This window comes from Gambusia affinis, linkage group LG14 (genome assembly GCF_019740435.1).
Source record: "Gambusia affinis linkage group LG14, SWU_Gaff_1.0, whole genome shotgun sequence".
In the NCBI taxonomy this organism is placed as follows: domain Eukaryota; kingdom Metazoa; phylum Chordata; class Actinopteri; order Cyprinodontiformes; family Poeciliidae; genus Gambusia; species Gambusia affinis.
The window spans coordinates 21,822,516-21,845,879 of NC_057881.1; the positions used below are offsets into that span (position 1 = coordinate 21,822,516).

General features: G+C 39.4%; 2 protein-coding genes across 5 annotated transcripts in view; both read right to left on the reverse strand.

The window, feature by feature from the left end:
- The window catches only part of LOC122843333, a 705,002-nt gene that overhangs the window by 254,378 nt on the left and 427,260 nt on the right, over positions 1 to 23,364 (reverse strand). The window lies entirely within an intron of this gene.
- Positions 667 to 22,476, reverse strand: khdrbs1b (KH domain containing, RNA binding, signal transduction associated 1b). 4 transcript variants are annotated; one of them, XR_006372688.1, is made up of 12 exons: positions 22,048 to 22,386; positions 18,448 to 18,569; positions 16,119 to 16,235; positions 15,678 to 15,824; positions 12,188 to 12,321; positions 10,935 to 11,163; positions 10,665 to 10,732; positions 10,324 to 10,382; positions 10,013 to 10,042; positions 8,461 to 8,654; positions 6,193 to 6,254; positions 667 to 2,509 (listed from the first exon to the last, which is right to left on the reverse strand). XR_006372688.1 is itself a non-coding variant. In XM_044138003.1 (10 exons), exons 1-10 carry the CDS (start codon positions 22,139 to 22,141, stop codon positions 8,548 to 8,550), a joined length of 1,107 nt encoding a protein of 368 aa, XP_043993938.1. In that variant the 5' UTR covers positions 22,142 to 22,386; the 3' UTR covers positions 7,273 to 8,547. The 4 variants fall into 4 exon arrangements, 2 of the variants coding, with proteins under 2 accessions (XP_043993938.1, XP_043993939.1); XR_006372689.1 differs by lacking the exon at positions 10,013 to 10,042 and having other exon boundaries at positions 22,048 to 22,385; XM_044138003.1 differs by lacking the exons at positions 667 to 2,509; positions 6,193 to 6,254 and having other exon boundaries at positions 7,273 to 8,654.

The window sequence follows — 23,364 nt, forward strand, 5'->3', positions numbered from 1 at the left end:
TTTACGTTACATCTTAGTCAGATTTAGGTCTGGACTTTTACTAGACCATTCCAATTAGCATGTATTGTGTGTTGCATACCTTATTGCAATTTCTTGTTTTACCTCATAAAGGTCTTTGAGGTAAAAGACCTGAGGATGGGATAATTTGGGGATATTAATTTTAGAATATTGAGCATAATTTGGATTAGAACTGGTCTTTGAGTTGGCCATTCTAACGCATGAATAATCATCTTTATTGTCCACAGATATGGAAATTTGCCTTTGGCTTTATATTGCGAGTTAAAAAGTTCTCACAATACACAAAAAAAATAAATAAAAATTACAAAGTCACAATCTTTCAAACCTACAGGTAAAACTTTACATCTGAGCAATGGTCAAGTTATTACACTTGGGATAAATAATTTCTTATAAATTTTCTCAGCTGTTCTATATCACTTTCTATAATTCTCCCAGCATCCTTTGCTTTGTGCTGACATCTTAAACTTCATCACTTCCTCTCCAACTTTTGTGCTGTGCTCTTTAGTTTCCATTTATTCTCTGATGTTCTCAAACAAACCTCTGAAATCAAACTGAAAAATACTCCTCCTGTAGAAGTCTGTATCACAAATAATCCAAAGAAGCCTCTGACTGATGTAAACAGCTGGATTAATGATTGGACTCCTGAAAGCTGCTTCAGAGCACCTTTATTTAGGTACATCACCAAACACAAAGCACTTTTGAGAGTTTTATTTGTAAAAGTATACAATTTTCATTCCTCTTAGTTTTACACTTTGTGTTTATTACATAAAATACAGACATTTGCCGCTGGAATTGGAAGAAAAAAAAAAAAAAACATAAGATTGCTATCCCAAATTGCAGGTTTGAATCTTGGTAGCACATTAAGACATGAAAATAAAATAACCTTATTTTTATTTATTAGAATTCACAATTAATAAAGCTGCTGACCTCCACCTTGTATCTTTGAGACTAGCATCCCCCCCCATACCTGGTGTAAACAGCGCGCGCGCATACACACACACACAGTATTTATTAATAGAATCCATCCATATAAATCTTCAGAGGTTTTCCTGCCGTTCCCCTGGACCATCAAGGACACCAGCCATGAGGCGGGCATACATTAAGTCCCCCTCCTACCTCCAGATTACCGCCCGTCCTGCTGCGTCTGAAAGAGAGCTTCTCTGTCACCTTTTTTTTTATTTTTTATATTTAACAGGCATCAGCATGCGATGTTCTTCTGATGGTGTGAATCCGTCAAGGCCAGGGGGAAGCGATCCAGCTGTCCACTCTGCATTTTAACACATCCCACCCTCAGCGAGGCGCCGCCGACCCGTCGGACGTGAACAGAGAGGAAAAGCGACGGATCCGCGGCCCGGCTCATATTCAAAAGTCTACCTTTCATTGATTGGCGCCCCGGTAACGTTTACTTTCCTCTCCGCCTTTATGCTTCCTGACAGTTTGTCGATTCCCAAACGAGACTGCTTCCACACCATCACTTATCTGGCATTAGATTATAGGAGACGTGGGGATCATTACTCGAGACGTAATAGCGAATAAAGACTGAAAAATGGTGTGTTTTGAATATGGCTCCATTGACGTTTCATCTCCAGTGATGTTTCTTTTCCCCCCCCATCTCTCCCAGTCCTGACGTCTATCGTTCAGCAGAGGCTTTTTCCAATAAGCCGAAAGGAGCTAATGCTGCCTCTGACCAGCGGCTCAGCGCCGGGAAATTTGTTTTTAATATGGGAAAGTAGAGTTTTGACCTCTGAGTGTAATTCGGCACCACGGGCTGCTGTAATGTCATGAGTGATAATGGCTGAAAACGGCAGATCGAATCAACAGAAACATGATGGAAGGATGGATGGATGGATGGATGGATGAGAGGAGGATGTTGGTGATGACTGTCTTTGTCTCCCCTCCCCACCTCCTCTTTCCCTCCCGCTCGGTCGTCTCGCTGAATTCTAACGATCTGGATGTGAAAGTGCTGAGAACAGGACAGCGTCTGGATGCGAAACATGCTTCTGCGTTGGCGTGGGACATCTCTGGATTCACGCGCTCCCTGTCTCAAACTGTTGAGTATCATTTCCTGCAACGATGAGGCATGAAATAAAAAAAAAAACGATTCCCCGATATTATTAAAGAAAAAAAAAAAAAAAAAAGCCAGTCAAAGCCAAAAGGGAAGCGTTTCAGGTCGGATACAGAGGGGTTAATGAAAATTAAAAACAATTTCACGGCGTTCTATATAAAGGAGCGCTCATTTTCTGCTGCATTAGGCGCCAGAGGAGGGAAATGTGAACGGAAGCATTCGAAAGTCTTCGAAGATAAGAAAATCATTAGACTAATTCACCAGTACGACTCAACAGTTCACAGAAGGTTCTTTGTGTTTCTGAGGGACAGCTTCTGCCTTTAGCCCCCGACTCGGCAGCCATCTTTGCGCTCTTCCCTCCCCGTCAGGATGCCCCAGACTTTCATCTGACCACCTTCTTCACGGCGACCTGCTCCACTTTCTCTGCTGAAAAGGAAAAAAAAAAAAAAAAAATGAAATAAAAAACAGGCGATTTAGAGATGGGAGGTACGAGATGCCAAGGAGAAGAAGGGAAAAAAAACAAACTTCCTTATAAGCTGCATTAATTAGAGGCGTTTTTCCTGCCAACCTGCACAGCTTTTCTACAGTAGCTAAGCAACATTTTTCTTAAGCAAGTTGTGATTATACGCAGGTCTTGGGAACGTCAAATAAACTACATTACTTTTTCAATTAACAGTAAATGTGTTTGCGATTCTTGGCTTTCGGAACGGCGGAGAGACAGAGTGCAAAACGCCAGACGTCGTCTAGTAAATCAAGGTTGTTGGACATATAGAACGCAAGACGGCTAACCCACCTGATATAATTTATTAACAACAAATAATTTTCTTAAAACATTAACCTGGTAGTCTCATTTTTGTGGCTTTTTTGCCACCAAAACAGTATTTAGAGCTACATCTCTCTGACAGGAAGACATCTATTGTTGATGTAACACATCAACTCAGGTACTTTACAAAAATAAAAAAAATAGTTGATTTGACCCAGTCTTACATTTTCCAATTGATTCTAGTAATAAAGCAGTGCACAGAGTCCAGTGCATACATTTGTTCAAGTTTTTAATCTAATGAAACCCAGCAGACTGCACTCGGCCGCTGAATTTGCAGCAATCCCCTCATAGGAAGCCTGAATGTAGCGACAGTAGCCATGTTACTATCATTTCCTGTGCATTTTGAAATATTGCATTAGAAAAGTATGATGGAAATGGCAAAATTCAAAATAACTTCTTCAATTTGGAAAAAAAAAAAAGCTTTTACGCTCGCAGGAAGTGGTTTTTTCTTTTCTGAAAATGTTAATGAACTCAAAGGGGGGGATGGAAACGCATTTGTCGAATAAGTTTTGACGTAGCAAACTTTCCCATCCACTGGTGGGTCTGCACCATGCAAAAGGCACGAAACTCAGAAAACTTCCAAAGTCCGGACCTCCAGCATGTAGGAGAGGACTCCATTTTTCTGCTAGCTTGCAACCTCTGCTTCCTGTTATTAGAGTAGCATTTACTCTGGGCAAAATTGCATTTTGCATAACCTGTTAGCTCAAAATCCTTATGACAACTAGATGAAAACATAGTTACTGTGAAGGAAAAATTCCCCTTTAACAGGAAGAAACCTCCAGCAGAAGCAATACCGGGCTCAGTGTGAGCGTCGTCCTGCTAAGACTTAATACAACGCATACAGTTGCACTAAAAAAAAAACAAAAAAAGCCAGATGAACTGATCCAGCCATATTTGAGGAAGTTAATGGCAGCCTGGTTAATATCAATAACAGCAACTTATTTATCTTCATAGTCTGAGCCAAGTCATTCTCAACCTGTAGGTCAAAATTTTAACATCTTTTCAAAGTGTAGCTGATGCTACACTAAGCATTAGCTTCAAGATTCAAGATGTTAGAAACAAACTACAAACACATTAATGTGCTTAGACTGCATCCTCAGATGAAGGCATCAATCGCCTTGTTACTGTGATGTCATGATGAGTAGGACATTGAACAACTATAAGAAGTGAGACTTTAGGCTTCTTCCATTCATTTCTACTAGGATTTAATGAGAGATATTCTGGTGGGATGTTTGTTGAAAAAAAAAAATGGAATTGATAAAGTCTGAACGCAGAACAGATAAAAATTTCAAGTATCCTCACCAAACACAATTTCATGTTTTGACCGAGCCATTGGCTACAGTGGAGTATAACTGGTAGTGTACTAGGCTGTTGAAGGGCAATGATTTCTTTTTTTTTTTTTTTTTTCCTGCCATATTTCTTATATCGGCCATTTTTGACAGAAATCATAACATTCCTGTGTTACAAGCCCAAACACAACTAAAAGCGAACACTGTAAAAACAATTCCAATTTACCCTTAAAGAAAACAAAACAAAAAAACAAAGGCATTCAATAACAAATCAAACTGTGAACATTGCTGCTGATGTCTCATCTTTACGCTCCGTTCAAGGTCCAGTCTGGACATCATGAGAAATCCCATTCCCTTTCTGGACTCAGTCCCCCCGTTCCTCCGTTTTCCCTGTGTTGACAAGCCTACATCTCCCACTCCTCTCATTAGTCACCTCCCCTCATGCCATGGTGACGCCGGCGTCGTGCTGCCCCCGCCTCGCTCAGGCTGGCTGAGGGGAGGAGAGCGCCCCGGCCACACAACGATTCACAGCCACTGTCAGAAGCAAGGCCACTTCCAGAAAGCTGGGCAATCATCGGAATCAGCCGAGCTTTGAAATGCTGTGAACGTGGGAGATGTGGAGTAACGTTACAGCGGCTAAAAAGCCTGCGGGCGTCGGGAGTACACTCTTTTACACGAGTCTTTAGGGGAAATGGAGATGTTAAAGGACTGCACTGGCGGTTCTGAATTATTTAAACCCTTAAATTGCAAATATTATGCTTTAGAGATTTAGATGGCCGACAGAAATAGGGGTTTTGGATCCACAAGGCTATTTCAAAAATGAATTTGCTATTTTAGCTGAGTGAGAGACGTAACAGAAGGCTAGTTCCTCCAGGGGATGAAGAGTAGATAGGACTGATTTTGTCATGTTTCAACTGAGGGTGATGCCTTTACTGCATCCTTTCTCATTTATTGTGAAAAACGTCTCGCTGTGTGAAGAAGTTTGACTGATTGTTGCCATTAACTTTAGATACTGAGAAAATCTGACTGAAATGTTAGTCTTACCATTTTCTGCCATGAAAAAGTGGGGTATAATGTCACAAAAAATTGACTGATGAACACAAAATCCCCCCCCCTTTTTTTTTTTACTTAAAAAAACAACTAACAAAAAAACATGCATCATTTCACTTAATATTTCACAACAACGCAATTTATGTGACTGCCATGTAAAATCCCCCCAAAAAATAGATTGAAGTTTGTGGTTGTGTGACAAAGTGGTGTAAATAAATCTGAAGGCCTGTGAATATATTTGCATGGCAGTCAATTTCTTGAGTGGGACCAGCGGAAATGATGAGGCTAAACATGCTAGCATGTGCTAAAACGTCAAACAGGCCCATGGGACATTTCACATACTCTGAAGGATATGGTGCTAATTTTATTAAAATGAGAAGAAGAAAAAAAAGGTTTCTCGTTTATCTACATTTACTTTAGATCAGTAGTACATATAGCCACATCTTTTCAGCTACGTTTGCTCAAAAGTGCACTTTGGTACTCTAACAGCAGGAAAACGTGACCTATGACCTATTCTTCTTTTCTGAATGATGCTAATGATATTGTTGTGGGCATTTTTAATACTCAGTGTTTAAATGCATTATTCTCAGGACACTCTTGTACAACAGACATTTAATCTCAAGTCGTTTAATCCTGGCTAAATAAAGGTTGAATGAATGCAGAGCAAAAACTACAAAAACAAAAAAAAAAAAATCAAGAAAATCTACACCATAAAAATAAATAAATTGTAGCCCTGTCTCATAATAATGCAATAAACGTTTTTTTCGTTATGATTTACATGTCCCTATACTTACAAACATCTGACTATTTTGCTCATTTCAATAAAATCTTCCATCTTTATGCTATTGATACATTTAAAAAACATGCATATACAAATACATATATACACACATATATATATTTATATATATTTTTTAACAGACAGAATGCGGTGGCAGCAGACTGACCTGAGGGCTCTTTGGTCTCCAGCAGACCGTCTCTCTGGATGCTCAGTGATCAGTAGCCGTCCCTGAAGGAAGGACAAAGCGCTAATCAGTACCTCGTCTAAAAATCGCTGGGAGAGAAATAATAACTTGAAACATATCATGCAATGTCTACAGGAAAAAATTAAATCATGCAACTCACTTCTTTTTTTTTGTTAAAGTTAACTCTACAGGTGAAACATTGTCAAAAAATTCCTACAGTAAACAACCTTTACGCAGCAAAGAAAAAGTAAACGGCAGAAGATCTGGACACAGATTTGGCTCTGTTCATTTTTAACACTACCCTGACATATTTTGATAGAAAAATTAAAAAATAAACAAATTATTTTTGTCCATTAAAAAAAGTGTATGATGTCGGAAGTTACTTTTTTTTTTCTCCTCTTTACTTTTGAACTGAATTTTTTTTTGTACTCATGATTGGAAGAATATTTTTTTTATGTCAAAAGGTTTATGTCAAAGGATAAAACACACTAAGAAATTAATAATTAAACATTTAGGGTTAGGTTACCTTTACAGTGGAGTTGTCTAGGTTATAAGCATCCTCTCCATTGCACTGCCATTACTCTCTACTAAAGTAGCCATCGCGCCAGCATCGTTCATGACAACGAGGCCTAGACCTGAATGGTGGTTTGAATTCAGTTAATTTTCAAGCGGCTATAAAAGCAAATTCTCATTGACGATTACGACCACAGGTATAAGGATTGAAAAAGTCTTATACATACCCAGGCATTCAATGCTTTAGAACTCTATACACATTAGGAAGCTATCCAGGTTATTTTAGAGGTCTTACCTCTGGCTCCTTTTTAAAAAGTATAGAAAGAGAGAGAGAGAATAAGTTGTGCTCTTTTGATAATCAGTCAAGACATCATTTAGTACGGTTAAAGCCTCCAGACGTCAATACATTCATTTAGATTTAAAAAGCGCTTTTGAAGAAGGAAACAAAAGGGGAAAACCAGCTACATCTGATTGCTCGTTTAAAACCATGTTGTTGTTGTTGTTGTTGTTTTTTTTTACAGGACAGGAGACAAATAAAGCCAGTTAAGGTTTCATAAAAAACAAAAAACTAAGCTTTATTGACAAACTGCTGCAAAAAACATCTTTTGGACAGATTTAGTAACCTATTTAGCCAAGCTTACACATGGAGCATAATGCATTTTTAATGGAGAGGGTACAGATACTAGTGGCAGAGTAAGTACAATTAGGATATTTTTAAAATATGTACAAGAGTTCGGATTGAGCTGCAGGATCCCTTCTCTACAGGAAGAGAAGACCCATGTGGAGATTTTTGTCCCAATCCTTTTTTTTTTTTTCTTCCCTTGTTTTTGGACTCTGTGCATGCAGTTTGTATAGAATCAAATCACAATGAAGACCTGAACTGTGTTTAAATTACCATTTACCAGCCAGATTCTCATTAAAAACAATTATTTTATGTATCTTTTTTAGATTTAAAAAAAAAAAAAAAAATGAGGATATGAGGACAGTCCATCTCAACAGTGTCTATTAGGGCTATATTTCAAAACTCTACGCACAATAACAAATATTGCTGCCTAAGGCTAATTGAACAATTGTTTTAGAACTATTTAAAAACAAACCATTATAGAGAATGAATTGCACCGATTCCATTAACTTTCTTTAGCCTTAAACTTAATTTAGGATATATATTTTTTTGGTTTTGGTTTAGATATTACAGGATTTAAAAGAAAGAAAGGGTTAAAAGGTCATTTAATAATGGGCTATATTTACAGAATTTTGAAATGTAGCCTAAGTGGGAATCTGCAACTGACCCTTAACAGGTGCTTTATATTTAAAACAATTAAAACTGATTCTTTAGACAATTAGTTCTTGAGCCACTAACTCTACGAGAACTAACTATTCCCAAACATTGAGAAACAGAAACAATGCAAAAAAGCCAAAGAGGGGGGAGAAAAAATATACAGCAGGAAGGAAAAAAAAAAAAAAAAGGAAAATAATCAAAATGGAAGCTTGACAAGGTGCCCACGAATCCTCTCTGACCAATCGAAAAGCCACTTTGGTTGGCTGGACAGGAAGTATGACAAAAAGAGGGTGGAGAGTAAAGGATGGGGTGGCGTTTGTGGTCAAATCTGGAAAAAAAAACAGTTCCAATTTCCAGTTCCCAATTGGCTCTGTCGGGTAGAAGTCCAGTGAAAGGGGGAAACCAAAAACAAAAAAACAAAAATAAAAAGACCAACCCAAAGACAAACGGACAATTACTTTTGTCAGGCTTGTTAAAGCGAGAGCTGCCGTGGTAACGGGCGATTTATCGGGGCAACACTAAGGGTGGAGAGGGTCCATTTCACTTCAGTACTGTCGGTAGGGGTGCTCCCGGTAAGCCGTGCTGCCGCCTCTAGAGGGGGGAGGCGCTTTCCCTGTAGCCGTCCGCTGGGTGCCATTCCAGTCGTCCTGGGCTGGACAAGGAAGTAGATGGAAAAGAAAGTCAACATCAAATGGTTCAAACACACAAATGGCCCTTTAACACCAGCGCAGCTCCACTCTACACGGCTACAAAGGGGTTTCTACTAGCAACAGCTACATGGTAACAGCTACTTTTTATGAATCCGAGAGTGCAGAGTTAGACATAAAACATCAGAGGACTATTGGTCAGTGGTTGGTAGTGGGTGGAGTCACTGTGGGTGATGCAACCAGTGAGTGATTCCCAAACAATTTCCAAAATCTAACTACTGAGCAAATCTGGAGTTTTTCAGCAGACTGAGCAGAACACCCGACAGTCATAACCCCCGCATGGTTCGTTATTGGGTTTTTCTATTTCAAAACAAAATCGCAAAAAGGAAGTAAGAGTTTTGTTAAGTTTCTTTTGTGTTTTTAAACCTAAATGAAAAAAATGTCCAGCTATCAAATATCTAAATCCAGCTATTCAAATCCAGCTGTGCTGTTTTAATATGTAGCGATCTTGGAAATGGCACAAGTACCAGAAGAAGAGTTTGTTCATGGTAAGATCATCAGATCTCAAAGACATAAAGTCTCTAAATAAGACACACATGTCAGTGGTGAGACTTGGGCCGTTTCTAAAGTGCCAAGTGAATACGTAACGCGCCCAGAGTTTGTGCCATAATTTCCAGTTCCAAAAGGTGCACTAACAAAACCTAAAGCAGGTCTTTGCTTGAACCATTAAATATACATAACGGGTAGTCTTTTTTTTTTTTTTTTTTGTAATATGTGCATTAATTTAGCTTAAGAAAAAAAAAAAAAGAACTACCTAATTTGTTTTTGTCAAATTAGGTAGTATGAACCATCCGTGTATGAACCATACCCGGATTCTCCAAGTCAATTGTTGTGCTGCGTTTGTCATTGCGCTACTTTTCAGATTCTGGTGGTTGCCCACAACAACAACCTCACTGACCAAAGCTGCTTGGTGGTCAACAGTAATGAAAAACCACCTGATCTGGGTGGAGTAGAGCCAAGTTGAGAAGGGCCAGAACAGGGAAAAAAAAACAACAACCCACCACCAAGTCAAGATTTACAGCATCAAATTTGTCCCACAAGAATTTTAGGTAAAGTTCAGAAGGAAGTTATGGAAGATTTTTATATAATGGGCAAATTTTCAAAGTTAAGTATTCAAACATTAACTGGAAGGAGGGCAAGGAATCCAGGAAAAAGACAAATGGATTGATGGACGGTTGCTTCTTTTATACTAATCCAGTCAAGAAAAATAGACACAAAATTCCAACCTGACACCAGACATTATTCACCATAATTCAAACAACAAGTCACCCACATATACAGCATTTTGTAAAAGTTTTCATACCCCAGGGGCTTTGCCACATTTCCTCATGTTCTATCCAAATACAAAGTAAACTAGAGTTAGAAGCTGCTGTGTTCACAAAAGACCAACATTAAACTCTTTGTATGGCAAAAATCAAACATCAACATGATACAGGATCTGCATTCTAGCATGCCACATTTCCATTTCTTAAAAACAAAACTGAGGATTTTCTTCCTACACTACTAGCACTATTGTTATGGTCTATTACATAAATTCCAAAATAAACCAGCTTAGATTTTTTCACTGGAACTAAATGACTAAAGCGATCTCAGCTCATAGAAGTCTGTTCTTACCGTAAGGCTCGTACGACTCGGTCGTCTCTCCGTGTCCGTAGTCGTAATATTCTGGTTCTCTGGTAGTTGCAAAAAGAGAAATGAAACAGTTGAGAAATGAATGTTTCATCTCTGCATAACATCACTAGCTGCTGACTGCAATAACCAGGGAGAAGATATTTGTCTTTTACAAATGAGCTCTAATCTCAGTGCTCCATTAGACAACATCTGAGCTCAATCAGATCTTCCTAAATTCCACATGAAGAACTGAAACTGTACTTCTGATGGTTCCCGGTGTGATGCAGAGCGAACGTGGTTGATGTGAAAAGCAGGTGAAAACCAGAGTCGTCTGATTCACTTACGCCTGCGGCTGGCTGTAATAGCTGTCGTAAGACTCGTAGGCTGTGTCTGTGTAGCTCTCGTCGTAACCCTGGAGACCAGAAGAAACAGAGAGAGATTTAAAGGGGACTTGTTCACCCATCCTGAATGTCAAGATGTCCCCTGGAAAACATCCTGACAGCAAAGCTGACACGATCCCTTATGCTCACATCTAGAACTGCTCACTAGCACGCCATTAACTTAAAGCCAGCTGTTGGAAAAAATTAGGAGTAGAAGGATTAGAAACAACTTACATATTCGTCGTAGTTCTCTGCGCCGGCTGTGTGCTGGTGAGCAGGGGCCATCCTCTGAGGCGGGCCGCCAGCCGGGGGTCTGGCGCGTGGTGCCACAGCCCCTCTGGCGGGGGCAGCAGGAGGTCCTCCTCTGCCTGCCGGGGCGCCCCTCACTGCTCCGCCCCTGGCTGGCCCTCCTCGAGTCACACCTCCTCTGGCCGCAGCACCGTGAGGAGGCATCCCTCTCCCCCTGGAGGGAAACGAGGGCAGAGTGAACACACATGGCTTTCTGCATGAGGGGAGAGCAACGGTTCAATCCAGCCAACATGTCACTCGGTTATCTGTTTAGAACCTTTAAAACTGACTACTTCATTTACTTCATAGAGAAAGCACGTTGTATAAAGTAGCATTATTGTTCACATGGTTTGGATTTTTAAACATCGGGGTAGCAGGATACAGATTAAAATCACAAATATTACTTCACATCAACTTTGCAATTCTAAGCGTTTTAAAGTATTAAAGTATTAAAGTATTAAGTACGTGGAGGAAGGAACTAGTAGCTTACTTGCTACTGTTAGCCACAGGTAAAATTAGCATACAAGCTAACATGAGCATTTACCATATTTCAGCTTTTATGCTGGAATCACAATCATATTTTTAACTTTGCAATAGACTGCTGTTTAGTTATTATTAGCCAACTTACTACTGTTAGCCACTATAACAAAAATTAACATTTTAGCAAATTTGTTTTTGCATTTTGAACAGAGTATATTGCGATCAAAACAATCAACATTTTTACCATGCTATCTTTGCAGAGTAGAGCTGCTTAAAGCATATATGGAGCAAGTTGTTGTTAGCCACCGTTGGTTTAAATTAGCATTTAAACTAACATTAGATTTAAAGCTTTTATGTTGTTTTTTTCATGGTGAGAGTGTATTACAGTATATACTGATTATATTACAATAACAATAATCAACTATTTATGTCACCTTTCCAATATAAAGTTGTTTAATGCTTTATACAGAGAGCAAATCCTTACTAGCTAACATGCTACTGATAGCCACTATAGTAAAATTAGCATTTAAGCTAACGTTGGCATTTCAGTGGATTTTAGCTTGTATAACGGCTTTTTCATAGTGAATGGAGTATACTACATTCAATCATAGTTTTATCATGTTAACTTTGCAATATAAAGCTACAGAGATGAGGGAAAATGCTGCTGTCCATATGCCCTGAACCTCATAATGAGTGTGTAAACATGGCTGCCCCTCTACCTGTGTGCTCCAGCAGGGGGGACACCACGGCCCCTGACAGGCATGCCCCCTCGGCCTCTGCCTCCGTGCTCCTGGCCCCCGTTCAGGTAGCTCATCTCCATGAACTGGCCCTGGCAGATATCATCCATCATATCCTGCAACAACACACACGCAGCAGAAAAACACAGAAAGAAACTGTTAGAGGCATCAGTACCGCACGTTGGAATGTGACTGTGCAAAAATCAGGAGGGGGGAAGAAAGGGGACTTAAAGCAAAACAAGAGGGAAAAAAAAATAGGATATACAAGAGCTTAGAGCAAGTGGGGGAAAAAAAGCCTCTGTGCTAGTGACTCAGACTGTTAAGGAGAGGAAGAACAGGGAGGTGGGGTGGGCTGGAAAGCTTCCATCCACACTCCATCCCTTCATTCCATCATGCAGAAAATGTAAATCTCATCTCTCTACGCTGCCTTGACAAGTCTAGTGTGACTGGATCAGCAGCTACCTTATTTTATCTGCAAAACAATAAGTTGGGCTGAATTAGTGAAACGGCGTGCCTGAGCAGCGATCCAGCGATGCGAGCTGCTGGGTTTTTTTCTCTCACTCTCTCTCTCTGTGACCCAATCAATTCTTGTTCATTCATCAACCCCAATGCAGCCTTGTTAAAGACGGATCTGTAGACATGTAGCGCTGTGGACAGGAACACTGCGGCAGTGATTGCTGTGGCATTTACAGCAGTAAAATATGAGGCTGCACAGATGCTAGAAGGATGTCAAATCCTCAGAATACCTGAACACAAATAATGGAAGTAAAGGACAAATTTTCTCCAACAACACAGCCTCACGTTTTCTATAACCGTTTCTCAAACTCCAGCTTTGTTCCACATGACAGCCCGACAGATTACAGGCTTTAATTGTTGTGACAGGTGCTGCCGGGGACAGCTCTTTACATGACAGCAATACTAACGCTGCAACTAGTTCTCTCGCTTATTCATCTTGGTTTTCTTCAGAATGAGTCTGTTGTGGCGCCCTCCACAATAAGAGCCGCCTTGTACAACGCCGGGGGCCCGTCAGCCCGACTCGCCCTCATTGGATTGTTACGATCCAGAGCCGAGCCCGACATGCAGACCCTCCCTGGCTCGACTGCAGCAGATAGAAACCAATAAAGCTGGTGTCAGCTCTGTGTGTGTGTCTGAGTTGGACATTTTCAGGCAGGGACTTTGTTGAACGTGCAGTGATGGACAGACATGCGGGCACCGTGCTGACACGCCGAACGCAGCCCCGGTTCCTCCTTTTGAAGCCGATTGCTTCACGCGTCTGGACTGTGCCGTGGATTGTGTTTGCTCAAGGTAAACACCCACTCCATTTCCCCCAGCCTGTCTTTTCTGGGCTCCCACCTAGAGCTCTTTCCATCTATAATGCAGCAAGTCGCCCTGGTGAGGCGCCGAAGCCCTGTACGAATCAGGTTTGCATTATATGAACAGCTTTTTCATATAATAAAAAGAAAATGTACATAATTCAATTGCTTTTAGTTCTATTAGAGAATCAGCAATTATTCCTACTGCTGATTATTAAAAAAAATGGCTGAATTTCCACATTTATAGCAACTGAAAATATTCGCCATCAGCTGAAGAATTACACTCTTCTTCCTGCCTATTAACAGGCAGTGCAGAGAGGCAGCAGGTGGGGGAGGGGCAGTATTCTGTAAAAATAGAAATAAAAACCTCCAGCTATTCTGTAATCTTCTCTGGCCCGTGATTAAACACGATACCTGCGGATTTCTGGACCTCATATTTAAGACTTAAGATATTCTTAATACCACCTTGAATCAAATTTATGACTGGAAAGAAAAAACTATAAATGTAGGGGATGTTTTAGAGGGACTCTTGATGCATTATAATCAAGCATAGCAAAACCTAAGAACCCAGCTTTGTGCCCATGATGAAGCCAAAAAAGCTTGCTAGCTAGTCACTGGTAGCCTCAACCGCCTCGAGTGACAGGATGCATTCAAGATGTTTACATGCGAGTCAAACTTTTGCCTGCCAGAAAACCCAATGAGAAAAACAAAAAACTACATCGAATACTCTAGATTACATGGTAATGCAACAACAAAATATAAGACCTCTGACATATTTAAGGTCAACTAGATTTTTATGAATTCACTCATCCTTAATTTTAGACAAGTTTAATACTTTAAAGGATGTGCAGATTAAAAATACCTCACGCAGTAGAAGCTGTGTTAGAACTGAGCAAAATATTGAACTGCAACACCATTGTGTCCAAAAACAAAAATTGCATATTAACAGCTAGGCCATTATTTATCAAGTGTGACACAATTAAGCTCTGCAAGGCAATTCTATCTGCAGCCAGTTGGATGAACTAACTTGGCTTGATGCCCATAACTTATACAGGACTTGGAGGCCAGGATGCTGGAGCTCGTTGAGAGTCTTAGGGACACTGAGATAGTGGCAAAGAGTGAGGAAAATGTGGGTTAATCACATCTGGCTATATTGCAACCACAACATTTTTGTATGCATTAATAGATTCTTAATTTCTAAAACTTCAAAACTGTAATCACTTGGGTCATATGCTTTGAATTTCAATGTCAATCTGGCCAGACATGTTGACTTCTTGATCTTTTTTGTGTCCATTGTCTACCAAATAATTTTAGACGCTGCAGTTTAAAAAAAAAAACAGTCCTGTTGATTGAGGAGCCCAGGTTGGTTACCAGTGCTAGCTTATTTAATACAGGTTAACTACAGAATAACCTGTGGTTTTGACATTCTTTAATGTCAAAACCATACAAATAGCAAGAGTGGCTTTCCTCCGCTGAATGAAGTAGTAACTCTACACCTCCAATAGGTTTTGAGCTACTACACTTTTCCTCCCCTCACAAAGACAAATTCTGGGATTTTGGACGCATCAAGAAGGACCAGCAAGATACGACTGGAATCTCTTGCTACATTTATGGTGTTTAATCTAAACATTTTGGTTTAGATGGAGCAGGAAGACGAAGAACATCAACCCAGACTTAAAGTCCTGTAGCTCAGAGAATAAACTTTAAAAACTTAGTTTATAAATCACTGAACAGCTTAGCACCACAATATGTTAAAGATCTGCTGTTGTATCAACCTTCCAGACTTCTCAGGTCTCCTGGTTCCGCTGTGCATCCCCAGAACCAAACAAGGAGAAGCAGCATTCAGCTTCTATGCACCACAATCTGGAACAAACTTCCAGAAAACTGGAAAACGATCAAAACACCAAGTTCCTTTAAATCAAGACTAAAACCCACCCGTTTAAAGCTGCCTTTAAGTCGAACTAACAGGAACATCAATCAACGTGTTTGATGTACATTTTCTAGATTGACAAAATGTAACATTTATTGGTTATTTTATTACTGCATGATGTTTTTAATGATGTAAAGCACTCTGAACTGCCTTGATGATAAATAAAATAAAATAAAAAGTCAGAGGACCGGTTAATGGAACGTTTGTAGTTTGGCAGGGAGAAACTTACAGGAAACAGGAACTTCTTGACCTCCTCCATGGCGTGCGCCATGCGCAGGTAACCATCCGGCACGGGGGCGAACACCTCAATAAAGACGTGCAGCTCCATGGACAGGTGGGCGTACTTGGGCTCGCCGCCTTTCCGCAGTTCCTCCTCCTGAGACGAGCAACATTAGAGCAGTGTCAGCGAGCCAGAGGGGGCGCAGCCTTACTCAAATATTACATGAATTATGCAAGCCGTTATCACATTTCATCCACCTCGGAGGCGGGAGAAGAGGTGTGATATTGCTGCTTTTAGAGAGCCTAATAATCACACCGAAGTAAACCAGATGTGCAGCATTCTCCTTTCCTCTGCCTTATATTTGGACTTCCTGCAGGTTAGCAACATCTGGCCTCCTCCTCGTGGGAAATCCAGATGTGTTGCCACGTCAGCTACGAGTGTGTGACGTACCTTGGCTTTGTCTCTCATGGACCCCTTGCCCAGCACAGAGATCTTGGCTCCGGTCTCCTCCTGCAGACGCTTGATCGTGTTGCCCTGCGGTCCCAGGATCTTCCCCACGAAATTGAACTAAACAGAGCAACAAAGCGGAGCAAAATTAGCCTGACAATCAAAGTGGGGGCCCCAGTTAAATACCAAGAGATTGAGGGAGCAATCACTGTCAGGGGGCTCTTTGCTAAGACACACACACACACACACTGCAGACAGAGTCGACATGATCCCCTGAGGGCTGGAGCGCTGTCAGCTGCTATCATCCATGCACTGAGCCAGACCCTGCTCCTGATCAAAAGCTGCAATCTTGGTCTGCTTGGGTCTGAACCGAGTCACGACTGTGGATTACAATTAGCTGTCGACCACAATCGTGCTTAGAGGTAACAGAAATGTATTTATTTATTTTTTTTAAAAGCAGCGCTGAAAGAAGGAAGCAGTCTCTGCTTTGATTTCTGAAGCAATTTTGGCAAATGAGCTCCGTCATCTTCAACAGTGGTACATTATGTACCGAATCGAACCATGTCTGGAAGATCAGACGGCCGACACTCCCACACAAGACACGCACAGGCTTCATGTTGATCCAACATCCAATGGAACAAATAAGGACAATAATATTGTTTCAAGGGCTGAAACAATTAATCGGATTTAATGTGATGAGTCGATTATTTGAATAATTGTCAACTATCGATTAATCTAGTCGATTAATCGTTATCTAAACTATAAAGACCAAAACAAGGGAATTTTGATGAAGCAGTCAGAACAGAAATTAAGCCAGAGCTGTACAAAAATACGTACATTTTTCATTTAAACAAAAATAGTTTCTAAGCTTTACCCTGAACTTCTTAAGAGGCACCGTTTTAGCTTCACATGGTTTAAATTCCATTAAAAAAAAACAAACAAAAAACACACACACAAAAAAACCCACTCCCAATAAGCAAAATCTGCAGAATGCACCATTTCTTCCCCAACTAATCATCTGAATAATCATCACCAGAAAAACGATCCTAATAATTTGATTACTAAAATAATTTAGTTGCAGCCCCAAATGTTTCTGCTGTCCTGTTTAAGGGTTAAGGCTAATAGCAATATTACTAACATTTCTGAAACAAAATCAGTACAGCCAACATTTAAACCATCCTTAGCATCTCATAATATAATATTACTAAATCATTCTGTTTTCTCTGGAGAATATAGATACTGAGCTGATCTCAGATTTTCAAAAGGCTAACACTGAAAGCTCAAAGAAATAACTAGAGCAGCTTTGCTGTAATATGTTCAGCCTTCCTGTTACTTCCTCTAAAGATCAGCTCTTGCTCAGTTTGATTTCTTTTGAAAAATTGAGACGTCTATTCATTCAGATTCTGAAAAAAAAAAAGAAAACCGTCTGAACTTATTTAACCACCTTATAAATACAAAACAATGCCGACCTTGAAGTCATTCTTCAGTACTTCTATTAACGTAAAGAGTTCTCATCCAATTCTGGCCAACAGTAAGAAATTTACTAACTAAAAAATGAGTTCTATCCAATGTTAAAAGAAATATTTACTTTTAGTGCTTAAAACTACATCAGAAATTTTTTTCCTGATGTAAAAAGAAATTTATCATCCAACTCTTGCTGGATGACAAATTGTCCCAGTAAGTGTTGCAATAAACGATAATATCGTTGTATTGAGATTTTCATGCAATATGTTGTTAATGGCATAATAATGAAAGTTTGCTTAAATATGAACAAACTTTAACTTTGTAAAAACTTAACACTGGAACCAGAAGACATTTAAAATAGTCAAAAACACAACTAAAAAAAAACAACAATAAAATGAAAATAAAAATCCCTCTTACAACCAAAACCATAATTATGACGTCTGAACAAAACTGCCCTTAAAAAAACTTGAATTAATTGTTTATTGAGACAGGCTTCTCCACAAGTAAAAATTTCACATCTGCTGAGGAGTTTCTGTACCTTTAGAGGGGAAGATGCTACACTTATGAGCCTCTTATTCTGAATCAGTGCAACAGTTTAAACACACCCACTGAACTGATAGACTAATCCACATGCAAGGCTCAACTTTCAAGGAATAGCAAGATCTGAACATGGAGCGAATCAAAATTAACCTTTTGGTCCATTTGTTGTTTGCTGTTATAGTCAGGAGTTTAGAAAGCGAAGATCCGCACCAAACTGGGAAGCTACTGAGTAACACATGACTTTGTGAAATTGAAGAATACAAAGCCACGGTGGTCAGCTGGTGAACGATCATTTGGAGGCAGTTCAAACAAGAGCAAAGTGTCTCACCTTTGGGTACTGTTTGACAGGTATGAGCACTCGCTCCTTGAGTTTGATGTTCTTTGTTGTGAAAAGGTCCAGGTAGGTCTCAGTCTCCTTCTTTGGCTCTCCTTTCTGCACTCTATCGATTTCTGGAGAGGGGAGGAAAACTTTTTTATGCAACCAAACCGTACTGTTTGTATCGAGAGGGAATTATGGACATAGAAAAAAAATTAAATAAGAGAGACATAAATTAGTTTAAAGATCAAACTTGAACCAGATAGTTGATAGTTTTACAAACTTTGGTCTAGAAATGTGTGAGAAATGAAGGCCATATTCAGAAATAAAAGCACTACTGGGGGATTTTGTAATATTCAGCCTTGTTTTAATAAAGAAATAAAATCCTGGGTTAATTTGCTGAGGCTTATAGAATAAGAAACATGCAATTATTTTATTGTTTAATGTTGTCATGACAACCCACATTTTTCTCATTACAGTGAAGCCCCTGTATTTGCATGGTTCAGGGACCAAGACCGCTTGCAAATAGCTAAACCTTTAAAAACTAATAACTGATTTTAATAGTTCAAACACTGAATAGAACTTAATATGCATTAATAAGCACAGTGGAAACCGTCTTAGTCTTCCTCATCACCACTCTTAGGGCTACAGCCAATCAACAACATGGATAGGCAAATGGCGCTTTGCAAACACTGGCCAATAGTGTGTCCAGTAGCATTGACTGGGTATTTCAGGTCCCAGAAGCATTTTTCTTTTGAATGTTTTAGAGAAAAATCCACAAATAGGTTAATTTTTCACAAATAGTTTGAAGTTCTACAAATAGGCGGACGTCCACTCTGTCTTTTGATGTTGTTGCTATGGTGCATTGGGACGTTTGCATGAAAGACAGTCAAAGTTCTTCCAAGTGATGTGGTACACATTTCTACACATTACTGACTTAAAAACCACCAACAAAATATTGCACCCAAGCAGTCCTTACACAAATTCATATTGCAGATTAATATATTGTTCCCGAGCCATTTGTTAATTTTATAGATAATTTAAAAACTTTAGCAGTGGGTCAGCAAAATTTTAAGAGCATTAGAGTATTTTTTACAGATTCTTCATCGAAGAGAAATGATACTTTTCTCTGAAAATGGCTTTTGGTCTGCTGGCATGGTGAAATACTTAAAAACAAACACTTAAAGATGTTTAAATAGTTTATGGACTCCTCATCCCACTTTTAAAGGAAATAAAGTAAATATTTAAAAAGTAAGATTTGAAAAAAAACCTCAAAGTAAATCACAACTAGCTTACTTTCCTTTCTTGACCCTCTTTCCTGCAACTAGTCTGGTCACCAAAACAACTTTAGCTGAAAGGTCAACCAATGCAAAATGTCTACCTATACAAGGACAATTAAAAAATATAGATTTTTAGACTTTAACTAAATAATTTCAAATATCCAAAATAAAAAACTTTAATTAAAATAGATTATAAAGTCTCTGTAAGAAAAATTGCATTTTAAAGAAATGCAATTTCTTTAAAATTGTATTTCAATTGTTGCACTGGCAAAAGTGGCAGATAGTGCATACTGTCAAATGTCTTTTCAACAATATTACAGGGGAGCATCTCCTTAACAACTGTTGTTCAAATGATTGCACTCAGTCTAATGTATGGTTCCCTTAATTGACTTAATGCTTACTGTGACAGACTTGCCTGCAACACAGCAAGAACAAAAAGTACCTCAAACCCCCATCCAATGCCTGCCACCCACCGGTATCACTTTCCCAGAACAGAGAAGAAGGGTGGATATTTTTCCTCCCTAATGTCGTTGGACAAAAGTGTCCCAACTAAATCATGTCCCATCTATACCCATCCCACTGTTGCCAATTCAGCAACTTTGTCGCTATGTTTAGCACTTTTCAGACAAAAAGAATCGCTATCAGCTAAAATTGGAAACGGCAGTCCAGGCTCTTTTAAAGAACGTGATCGGACAGAAACGTTGAAAGTTCAAAAGTAAGATTTAATTTTTTCCCACTTATCAAACATGACCAGATTTTTGTCTCAAGATTCCTTAATTAACAGAATGTACTTTAATAAACGTCTTTGATTCATTGATAGTCTCTCTTTGGGATATTCACTTGGATACAATAAGGATAATCCCATTATATTTTACATTCCTGACAGATTCAAAACTTATCATTTTTTCTGTGTCCTACCACTTTTATGGTCACTTGTAAAACCATCAGTAGTAAGCATATTTAAGTGATGTTTAGTAAAATAAGTGAGGTAGTGTAACAGGATAACTCACCCCTTCATTCCCACAAACCACCTCATGTCTGTGTAGTGAAATCATCCCTTATTAGTTTATTTCGCAATAACTGCTTTAACAAATCATAAGAGATAAGTGCTTGTTTGTATGTTATCTACATACAAGGTTTTCCTACAATCTATTCATTTAGTTCTGCTCCCGGTTTGGGCTGACTGACAGAAAACAGCCCTTACCAAAACACTGCTCAAATTTATATGCATCATAATCACATTTACTTAAAGTTAACTACAAGTAAATTAGAGAAAATATGAACTAAATATTCCACCTGGCACAGATCAGTTTGACACCCAAAAAAGTAAGGTGGAAAACGAAAGTAGTACAAAGAAACATAATGGGGAATATATATGGATTTATGTGAAAATATTTTTTATTTGATTAGAACTGCCTCTATCAAAGAACTTGCACACAAAAAAACATTCAGTGTCAAAGTTTGCGTGATCCAATTAATATAAAATTTGACCAGTGCATCTCTATTGAGATTAATATTTTTATTTTTAACAGTGTCACTGCTATGACCCTGCAGAACTTTATCATATTATATAATAATTTCAATGTACTAAGTTATGTTAGGGTACTAAGAGTTCATTTTCTTCACTTGAACAGAAGTTCAAACATTAAAAAGATATATATTTTTTCAAATACCACAACAAAATGAAGTTGCATAGAGACCAAAGTGAAATGGGCAGAGGGGGTGTTTCCACAACGCAGGAACGAGAACAGCAGTCCAGATCCGCCATGGCTGCCGTCTCTATACAGAACCGCGGCTCACACCGGGACCTCGAGCTCATCCACACCTTAAGAGAGGGCCGAATTTCGGATTTCAGATGTTGGGTTTAGCGCTATCCTGGATACTTCACTTATATCTGTACACTGCTATTCAACAAATCTGGCAGACACGTAGTGAAACCAACAGAAACACGACGACGAAGACAAAGGACGGTTTGTCCGGGAGCCATTAAAGTTTACAAGTTTAAACAGCACGAGCCTCCACTGTGACCGACATCAGTGACTACATGTCGCAGCTCCGCGAGGAGGAAACGGAAATCCTTCAGCTGACTACATGGAAGTGTGCGACGCTGCCCGAGGTCTAGGTTATTTTCTGTTTGAGTCATAAGTCATTAACCGCCATTTATCTTCACCACAGAGCTACAGGAGCCCTCCGCGTTAGCGCTGCAGTTTTTTGGGGGCATTCTAGGTCTTGTGCCAAAGCACACTGCGCTACAAGAGTGCAACTGTGTTCCTCTGCCCGCTCGCGCTGCTAGTCAAAGCACACGATAAAACACAATTTAGTAGTAGTCTACCTGCGCTTAAAAGTTTCGTGGCGTGCGTAAATGACGAGTCCAAGCTGTCCTTCTCCGCCAGCAGTTCGGGGAGATATTTATCGTCGTTCTCCATCTTGTTGAGTTCGCAGAGGCAGTCGGTATGGATGGTGGAAGATGAAAAAGCGTGGGAAAACTCCAACAAGAAGACAAAAAAGTAGTCCGTTTATGTTGCTATGTCGTGCCGAGTATCCAAAGAGTAGACGGGGCTTCGCATGTGGCTTACAGTCGGACGGCTCCGCGCTTTGCCTCGTATTGGTTCCCTTCGCAGACTGACCAACCTCTTCTCGGAAGCGCGGACTCGTTGGAAATGGGAGAACAAAAGCAGTGAAGGGTATACGGCTCCAAAAAGCGGAAGTGAGCTCAGAGGGACGTGGCTCTCTGGTCTGACACCGCCTACCGCGCGTTCACTGGATTACAAGAAAGTTGAATATGAAAACTGTCCAAGATGCTCTTAAGGCGGTAAAATCTACAAATACTTGATTCAGAGAGAAATGAATTATGAAAATCTGTATATAGATTCATATAGAAGTGGCCAATAGGGGCGCTTTCATAAAGCTTTGTACGGGTGGCCATAATCATGGAGGTAGGGAAGATTTTTAACTGTGTATTAATTTTCACTGGATTATTCAAAAATGCTTTATAGAAAAATAAACAGACTCATTAACTGGTTAATAATATTGGCTATAGTGAGTGTAAAGGACTACAGACATTCTGTGGCATAGAATTAAAAAGTTGTGTATCAGCATGTAGGGGTAAGGAATATTTTTAATATTCTACAGAGAAGCATCTACCTTGTAAATAGATCGGCGCCTTCAGTAGCTTCATATATGATTGATCTGACGTAAGAAAACAAATGCCACACCAAAAACCAAATTACAATTTTTGCAATTCTATTTAGGTATTTTGCTTTGGTAAAACTTCTAACCTTTGGCACAACAAAAAATGTGATGCAACATTTCTTTGTTGCTGTTTTTCAAACAACCTAACTGCGTTTTAAGAATTATATTTCAAAAATCAGTTTGCATATGCGTTTCTAACCCCCACAAACGTTTACATTGTTAGCTTTAAAATAGTGTAACTCTCTTAGCTTTTGACCTAGATTTTCATCATGCTGTCACTTCACATCTGATACAAGCTCTTCCAGATAACAAAATTTGTTCGGACATAAAACTGTTATGCTTTAAGGTACATTTTATGTGAAATATGATACAACCATATAAACAAAACAAAAACAACTGACATTCCAAAGCTCGTATTTTATCATGTGTCTTAAGTGTTGAACATATTTTTTTGGAA